This window comes from Vicugna pacos, chromosome 2 (genome assembly GCF_048564905.1).
Source record: "Vicugna pacos chromosome 2, VicPac4, whole genome shotgun sequence".
Lineage (NCBI taxonomy): Eukaryota > Metazoa > Chordata > Mammalia > Artiodactyla > Camelidae > Vicugna > Vicugna pacos.
The window spans coordinates 102933527-102942681 of NC_132988.1; the positions used below are offsets into that span (position 1 = coordinate 102933527).

Sequence of the window (9155 nt, forward strand, 5' to 3'; positions counted from 1 at the left end):
TTTAAAAGTGCCCCCCTCTTTTCAGTTAACAAGGGCAGAGACCACAAGAAATAACCCTGTGGTTGGTAACAACTTAACAACCAGCTGGCACTGATATCCACACACACTGCTGGGCACGCTTCCAAAGCTAAAAAGGCACTAATTGCTTTTATATAAGGAGGCAGAAATGCAGTCCCTCCGTGTCTTTTAGTCCTGATGGTCTGCATTGTGGTATCTGTTACTGTGTTCGTTGTTTCTGTCTCACAGTTGGGGCTTTCTTCTGCAAACGTCTGGGATGGTGACAGGTCCCCAGACAGAGAAGAGAGGTACTGGGGAAGCACGTGTGTCTGCGTCCATGCGTGTGTGTATCCACGCACGTGTGCATGTGTGTGGCAAAGCAGCGACGCTCCGGGAAGGGTTAACTTGCAGTCAGGCCGCCTGTGCTCAGGGCCCTCCGGCTGGCCTGGGAATGGAAAGGGGTGGGCCTGGAAGGTGGGAGCGGGCTTGGCTCGCATGAGCTGCCCTTTCCAAGACAGGAGTGCAGATGCTTGCCCAGCTGGACTGAGCGTGCTGAACTCAAGTCGCCTTGGGGAATGGCTGCAGAAGCCCACACCTGGACATCACCCCCCGCACCCGCTGCCCCTCCACGGCAGGTTGCATTTGGGAGCCTCTCTGGCCGGTCTTTAGAGGAGTGAGCCGAGAGGGAGCCGTTCGCGGGCTCACCGGCACCTGGTGGAAAGCAGCAGGCAAGGATGGATGTGGTCGACAGCCTTCTTGTGAACGGCAGCAACATCGCTCCCCCCTGTGAACTGGGGATCGAAAATGAGACGCTTTTCTGCTTGGATCAGCCCCGTCCTTCCAGAGGTAGGTGTCAGAGTCTGTTATTTAATTCGGAAAACTCTGAAGTTGGGGGAAGAAATCAGCAAAGGCAAGGCTGATTGAGAGAATATAGCAACGTCTTCGTGAGACAGGCTGGATATAGTCATCTGTTCAGAAGCTTGGGTAAGAGATCAAAAAGCAGAATTGAGTCCAGTCCTCTTATTGTTCCCCATGGAAGAGCTGGGCTTCACGTAGAGGACTTGGGGGCACAAGAGCAGTGGGAGGAGGTGCTGAAGTGTAGCCAGAAGGGAGTACAAGTGTCGGAGCCTGAACTTACAAGCAGCAGAGAAAAGGTGCTGTCACAATCGAGCTGTCGCCTTTTCTTGGGGGAAATCAGTGTGAAAAAGTGATTAAAGCGAAATAATGCTTAGCAGCTAGAAAAGAAAGCAGCCCCCTATTCACTAGAGGAGCTTTGTTCTTAAGAAAAAGGGGTTCCCCGAGTGATCCTTTAACAGACTAACCTTTTAGAGGCAACTGAATGGCTCTGCACTCTCCTCACTTTGTTTCTGCAAAATATTGCAAGTACAGGGAGAGCTGGGTTTGATGATGTCCATCCCTGAAAAAAAAAACTAGCAGGAAATCCCCGTTCACTTGGTGGGCTAAGTTTTTAGCATTCTGCTCTCATCACCTCCGTCCCTCCATCTCGTCCCTGTTGCTCCCTGCAGAGTGGCAGCCAGCCGTGCAGATTCTGCTGTACTCCCTAATATTCCTGCTCAGCGTGCTGGGAAACACGCTGGTCATTACGGTGCTGATTCGCAACAAGAGGATGAGAACGGTCACCAACATCTTCCTGCTCTCCCTGGCTGTCAGCGACCTCATGCTCTGCCTCTTCTGCATGCCGTTCAACCTCATCCCCAACCTGCTCAAGGATTTCATCTTCGGGAGCGCCGTCTGCAAGACCACCACCTACTTCATGGGTGAGTTGCGGCTGGTGACTATTTCTGGAGCTCACCCCAGACCCCACTCAGCCACAGAACTTCCCAAACCCCTGACAGCCTTAACAGAGAAGCCCTGTGGGGTGTAAAAAACCAAACATCTGGCTTTGTGGGGCTGACTATGTGCAAGGACACAGGATCTGGCTTTATGGGGGGGTCAGTCCTCATAACTCCTCAGAAGTCAGACCCCAGTTTTAAAGGTCAGTTTCTCAAAGTGGAATAAGTTGGTTAAGAAGTACAAAAGATGTTGCTTTGCTTGCTTCTGTTAGAAAGAAAGACAGATTTAAGCTTCTCCGTCCCTTCCTGGAAGTTGATTGTACTCTGAGCGCCACCCAACCCTAGGCATGGCATGCAGGGTGGCGAGGGTGATGGAAGAAGGCTCTTTCTGCCGTTGCTCTGGCTTTCCTAGGGAACAGTGGCTATTTGAAAACCGGTCTCGTCAGAGATCTAGACTCCCTTCCTAGGATTCACTTCCCAGTGTGTTTTCCCAGGGGCTGGGACCATCTCAGGCAGAGAGACAGACAGACAGACAAACAGACCTTTGCCACTAGATGAGGAATTGAATTTTCTTCTGGGGTCTGTGAGTCACTGAACTGACCCTGACTGGCTGAGATATGTAGCTCTCTGCCTTTGCCAATCGAAATGATGATGACGATAATAAAAATCACAAGAGTACTTCTTTATTTTGAGCACCAGATGTTCTACTAATTGCCTTCAGTTTTCACTTCCATGATCATATTTTATCTCCCCACCATCCTATGAAGTATATACAGTTATTCTTCCCCATTTCACTGAGGAAGAAACAGAGGCACAGAGAGGTTAATAATGTACCCAAGGACACACAGGTGGTAAGCCACAGAGCTGAGACTTGAACCCAGATCAGCAGACACCACAGTGGTGAGTGAGTACACTGCCCCCGACTGCCAACTACTGTGACTCTCTTGAAGCAAAAACAACACATGTCTCTTAGTCCCCTCAGTTGGCTAAAATGCCTTGCCCCTTGCCTGTTCTGAGAACTAGCTAGGGGAGGAGGAGGCCAGGTGGCAAATGAGAGAGGAGTTGGTTTTTGTTCTGATCGAAGACTCGCAAAATCTGCAGAGTTGAGTTGGGCTGGGGCGGTCTTCAATGACCGGAAAACTTTAAAAGCCTTTATTTCTCCCAGTTGAGGAAGCAGGACTCAGCACTGACAAGATGATGATGAATTACTGATCTGCCTGCCACGGACAAATAACCAAGAATGTGTCAATCTGTGTCCAAGTCCTCGGAAAATAAAAATGGTCTCACCAATGAAAAGGATCATTGTTAAATGATGATACAATCGTAATAACTAGCATCTCATGGTGCTTTAGGTTTTCAAGGCCTGTCCATATAGATATCTTATAATAATATTGAATAATCTTAATCAGGGTTTGTGATAGGAGATTTAAAATGAGGGCATGTGTAGTTGCACAACATTATGAATGTGCTAAATGCCATGGAACTGTTCACTTTTAAATGATGAATTTCATGTAATGTGAATTTCACTTCAATAAAAAAGTGTTTTTAAAATAGTTGGGGTCTCAGCTGGGAGCATTAAAACTCTTCCTAAAAACTTCTAGAAAATTAAAAGCAAGATAATTCTGAAAGTGGGTGCAATACTGTAATGATTTTGTTGGATATCTGATTCCAGTGATTTCAATACTTCCCTCAGTTCTGTGTTCTCCCCAAGACTATTTCAATAGTCAACACTCACTAAACTCCTAATACATAGACAAAAAAAAAAAAAAAGAATGCCTGTCTGGTGGTGAGCTTAAATTACAGTGGACCCATTGTACAGATTAGACTCTGAGGAGTTTGGGGCTGTCCTGTCTAATTTAAACGTCATGAACTCCTTAGGGTCAAGCCCTATAAAAGACAGCAAATCCTGCCTCAGAACCTGAGTACTTATTTAATGGTTTGGGGGTTATAGATTCCTGTAAATCTCTAAGGAATACAAAGGTTATTCTCCCTAGAAAAAGAACATTTTTATACATAGTTTCAGAAAAGACCCCAGCCTACAAATTTCTCCTCCCAGACTTAGTTTAATTCCAAGGTTTAAGAAATCATGGTAAGAGATAATCATGAATGGTAAGAATTCATGGATGAAGAATTAATGGGAGTTTTAAAGGGATAAGAAATTATGAGGATCCACATGCAAAACACAGAAATCAAAGACAATTAAGCTTTTTTGACTCAGTGTAAGTATATCATTTTAAATGAGGCGTTTTGATGTCTTTCTCACTGATGACGCATGTTCCTTTTACAAAATACAGAAAAGCAGAGACAATGAGAAGGAAGACACTAGTTTTCCCACCCAGAGAAAACTTTAGTTACAATACAGGATTTTCATCTTTTTTTAACTATTTTTTTTCAACACTCCATTTTGAAGTTTAGAATGTTTCACTCTTAAAAATATTGTGTAGTAGAAATTTTCAGGAAGAGATTTAATCCTCCCAGCTCAGACCGCAGTGAACTTTCGGCTCACAGTCCTTGGGAATATTGGGTTGAAAGGTCAACTTAACTATGCAGACCATGCTCAAAATTAAAGATACTCTGCAGGTTACTCAGAAACCTCTTGTGTGGGACAGAAACATATTTCATCTGCTTGGTTATTAATTAATGAGCACCCTCAGCCTCAGAAGAAGTTAGGTTGTAATCAAAGTTCAATAAACTTATCTAAAAATTGGCAATAAAATGTATTTGCAAATACATTTCTTTAACCACCTCAAGTCCTTTTTGGAACAAAGCTGGGAATAAATCATTTTTTAAAAATATACATACACAGTATTTCTTTACCCTCTCAACGTTTTCCTTTGATATCCATCAAGCCTGTGTAGATCAGGTATGCTTAAGCTAATGTGCAAATAAACGTTGGCTTAGAGCCTACGTAACCAGCTTGTTTGTTCCTTTCCCAGGCACCTCTGTGAGTGTATCCACCTTTAATCTGGTGGCCATATCGCTGGAGAGATACGGTGCAATTTGCAAACCCTTACAGTCCCGAGTCTGGCAGACAAAATCCCACGCTTTGAAGGTGATTGCTGCTACCTGGTGCCTCTCCTTCACCATCATGACGCCGTACCCAATTTATAGCAACTTGGTGCCTTTTACCAAAAATAACAACCAGACCGCGAATATGTGCCGCTTTCTACTGCCAAACGATGCTATGCAACAGTCCTGGTAAGGCTGTACGGGTTTATCTGTTTCATACAACTTGATATAATTGTATAGCATTGATAAAAACTGGAATGTATTGTCCAGAGTGTCTGGAGGATCAGTTTCCTGGAGACTTTTTGAGAAGAATCATTCTAACCTCTTTCTGGGATAATAGTGATAGCAAACTCTTAAATGCCATACATATATTCATTCAATCAATCCTCTCAAAACCCTATAGGGTAAGTACTACTATTGTCCCCATTTTACAGATGAGGAAACTGAGACAGGGAGAGGTTGAGCATGTTGTTCAAGGTCCCAAACCTGGAAGAGATGACAGAGCTGCTGGGCTTAACCACCATGCAGTGTGCTTCTGGATGATCTAGTGGGGTTTTGGCTATATGACTTAAAGTATTGTAATTTTCCAGGAATTGGAGACAGAGCTGAAGATGAGTTTCAAATCCCATGTGGTCTTTCTCAGAGCTGTAGCTATGGAACTCACACAGACCACTTTATTAGAGATAAAAAGGCAAAGTTCTAATACCTGTTTCTATACCCACTAGTGGGTGATGTTCCACAAGGTCACACAACCTCCCCGACATTCAAGTTCTGTGTCTACAAAAGGATTTAATGACAGGCATATTTTTTAAATCTACCTCTTATAGATGGATGTAAGAGACAAATGAGAGTATGTTTATGAAAATTCATTAAACAACTTTAAAAAGGCTACACAAATGCAGGGCATTATGTTTACTGCTTCTAATCATGTTTTAGAAGCAGGGAGCAAGACATTCCAAAATGGCTCAAAAAAGGAGATAATCTCTGCTTTATTTGCCTTTTTTTTTTTTCATCTCAACCAAGTAACACACAAAAAGAATTATGTTGCAAATGAGGGACATTTCCAAGACTTGAAAAGAAATCTTATCAAAACATGTCCTATTGAAATGAGAAATGGCTCAGCCACTGTGAGCCTCTGACAATTTTATGGCCTAATCGTGTAACCTTACACATACCAGACTGCAAAAGTGATTTAGGGGCCAGACTCATAAAGAAGGAGGCTGCAAGGATTCTTCAGGAATCAAACATGTTTAGAGAAAGCATAGCTCTGGCCCGCCAGACACTAGAATGAGCTTGCTACTGTGCCAATGGGTCAGAATAGCCAGAATGCCTTATTTTGCAAAACCAAAGAGAGTTTCCATCACTGCTACCTACACATTTGATGATTCTGTTTTACAAAATCAACAAATGATATATTATGATGCTTAAGAACATAAGTTCTAGAGTCATATTGCTTGAGTTCAAATCCCACCTTTGCTACCAGCTATGTGACTTTGGACAAATAATTTAATCTCTTTAAGTCTCAGTTTCTTCATCCATTAAGTGGGTATTATGTTAATGGTACCTATCTCAAAAGTTGTTATGTGAATTAAATGTAGTAATATATATATACTATATTGACATTTAATGTCATCAATGAGTGTAAGCTCATTTATTATTATTACTATTATTATTATTATTATTATTATTTTGGTAACAGCTTTATTGAGATATTCACATACTCTCATTGGTTTGGATTTTCTTAAGCTCTCATTAGTTTTTTGGGTTTTTTTTTAAGATTTGTTTTGTTTTGTTTTCTGGGTTTTTTTTTCCTGTTTTGTTTTTGTTTTTTTGGTTTAAAGTGGTCCTTAGGTTTATTTATTTATTTATTTAAATGGAGGTACTGAGAATTGATCCCAGGACCTCGTGCATGCTAAGCATATGCTCTACCACTGAACTGTACCCTCCCCATCTCATTAGATTTAAATGTAGACTTGCTTCAGGCACAGACTTACACCAAAGTTTCCCAATTTAACTAGCCCCTCGTAAGAGAATTTATCTGAAAGAAAGAAAAGAAGTAAACAGCGTCTAATGACTGAGACTCCAGACATGGAATTTCCAAGGCTATTAAATACTCATAATTAATGTGTTTGCTGAGACCCGTTAAGATGGAGATGAACTCTATTTATTCCACCCCAAATACTGGAGCTGCTGGTGATTGGATTGCTTTTTATTTTATTAGGCACACGTTCCTGTTACTCATCCTCTTTCTGATTCCTGGAATTGTGATGATGGTGGCATATGGACTAATCTCTTTGGAACTTTACCAAGGAATAAAATTTGATGCTAGCCAGAAGAAGTCTGCTAGAGGTAACTATCTTTTAGCTTCATGTTTACGCCAAAAGATTACCACGGCTTGTTCTCTGTAACTTAAATAGATAGACCCAGAGTGTGCATAGAGTATATTCAAGACTTTACAAGGTATTCTTAGGAGGCCCTGTGTCATAAGGTACAGTCATGAGACCCAGTGTCTCTATTTCCTCATCTGTCAGATGGGAAAATTATTCCTCTCAAAAGAGTGCTGAGTGGGATAAAATGAGGTAATGCACACATCGGCCAATTACAAGCTGAGAGCCCATGGGTCCCAGGCATTCTGTGATGTTGCATCCAAATGGACCCCCTTCAGCAACCAAAGCAAATTGTAACTGCAGCCCCCAGACTCTGTCCTCGCCTTCACTCACGCTGCACCTGCCACAAAGACCCCATCTCTCCCCAACAGTTACAAGCCACCCTCCCCTGAAACCTACATGACACCTTTGTTGGCATAGCTCCTCCCCCTTCTCACTCCACCCCTCTCCTCAGTCCTTTTTCAAGTATACACCTTACAGGTCTTCTTAGGTCTTCTTTGGTTGTTGTTGATTTTTGCTCATTATCCAGAGTCTTCACAGTAAAAATAGTCTGGAGATCTACCAAGTGAACAGGAAACTCCCCCTTGAAAAGCTGGAGAAAGGAGGAGGAGCGTAAATATTCATTCTTTGATAATTTTTAATCCTTATAACCTACATACATGAACTATTATTTTACCATTATAAGTTGTATTATGCCCATCATATACGATACATCATTTTATTAGTTTTAAGCAGGTGTTGAGTCGCAGGAAGGGGTTCGTGTAGACAATACCTGCCCCATCAGTGTGCCCCAAGTTGCCCACCCAGGTCTGCAGTTCACATTTGGTTCGGCTCCTTGATGGAGGCGGCAGGGGTTCCATGCCTTCTGCCTGAGGTGACCCATCCCGAAAACTAAGTGATGTCGCTCGCCCACCCAGAAAGGAAGACGAGCGCCGACAGCTGCAGCAGATACGAGGACAGCGACGGCTGTTACCTGCAGAAGTCCAAGCGCCCGAGGAAGCTGGAGCTGCAGCAGCTGTCCACCAGCAGCGGCGGCAGGGTCGGCCGCATCAGGAGCAGCAGCCCCGCCGCCAACCTGATGGCCAAGAAGCGCGTGATCCGCATGCTCATGGTCATCGTGGTTCTCTTCTTCCTGTGCTGGATGCCCATCTTCAGCGCCAACGCCTGGCGGGCCTACGACACCGCCTCGGCCGAGCGCCGCCTCTCCGGGAGCCCCATCTCCTTCATCCTCCTGCTCTCCTACACCTCCTCCTGCGTCAACCCCATCATCTACTGCTTCATGAACAAACGGTTCCGCCTCGGCTTCATGGCCACCTTCCCCTGCTGCCCCAACCCCGGTCCTCCAGGAGCGAGAGGCGACGCGGCGGCGGAGGCGGAAAGCAGGACCTCGCGGGCCTCTCTGTCCAGGTGCTCGTCCGGCCCCGGCCACGCGAGCGCCTCTGCCCCGCCCCCGTGAGCTGCGCCCGGCAGCCGGGGCGGAAGGATGGAGCGGGGGCTGAGGGGGAAAGCAGAGGAGGAGGGAAAGAAGAAAGCCGGAGGAGGAGGAGGCAGGAAGTGGAGGAGGAGGCAGGCACCATTCCCGGCGGGAACAACTTAACAAGTCCACCTGGCATCCTTCATCCGGGTTCCAGGGGAAGACTTCCAGGCTGCGGCCATGGCTAAGGCCCCACCTTAGTTCCTAGCAGGACATTTTCAATAACATTCACCATCAGAAAAACCTCAGCAGGCCGGTAACAGGTGTCCAGCAGGGCTCCTGCTGCTGCTGCTGCAATTGCCAAGCACGTGTTCAAAGAGGGATGTGGACCCTCCTGAGCTTTAGAAGGTTCCGGCACATCCAAAGTGGGCTCTCGTTCCCCACAGAGACAAGCTTCTGTGCTCTGCTACTTCTGTGGATGCAGAACTGGGGAGGCTGCTTTGCCCCTGGGGAGTCCATCACTCTCCTGTACATTTGGTAGCCACCCACCTCGTC

The 9155-nt window shown here is 45.0% G+C and overlaps 1 protein-coding gene across 1 annotated transcript; it reads left to right on the forward strand.

Annotated features, from left to right (window-relative positions):
• Nucleotides 1–535: 535 nt before the first annotated feature.
• Nucleotides 536–8898, forward strand: CCKAR (cholecystokinin A receptor). The gene is made up of 5 exons (XM_006207002.3): nt 536–843; nt 1524–1775; nt 4727–4988; nt 7021–7148; nt 8104–8898. The coding sequence occupies exons 1-5, from the start codon at nt 732–734 to the stop codon at nt 8640–8642; spliced, it is 1293 nt and encodes a 430-aa protein (XP_006207064.1). The 5' UTR covers nt 536–731; the 3' UTR covers nt 8643–8898.
• The last annotated feature ends 257 nt before the right edge of the window (nt 8899–9155 follow it).

Excerpts from the sequence above, each read along its gene's own strand:
- CCKAR (XM_006207002.3), top strand. The coding sequence starts at position 732 with ATGGATGTGGTCGACAGCCTTCTTGTGAACGGCAGCAACATCGCTCCC. Across the intron at positions 844-1,523 it reads TCAGCCCCGTCCTTCCAGAG|AGTGGCAGCCAGCCGTGCAG; the intron begins GTAGGTGTCAGA and ends TGCTCCCTGCAG. Across the intron at positions 1,776-4,726 it reads GACCACCACCTACTTCATGG|GCACCTCTGTGAGTGTATCC; the intron begins GTGAGTTGCGGC and ends TTCCTTTCCCAG.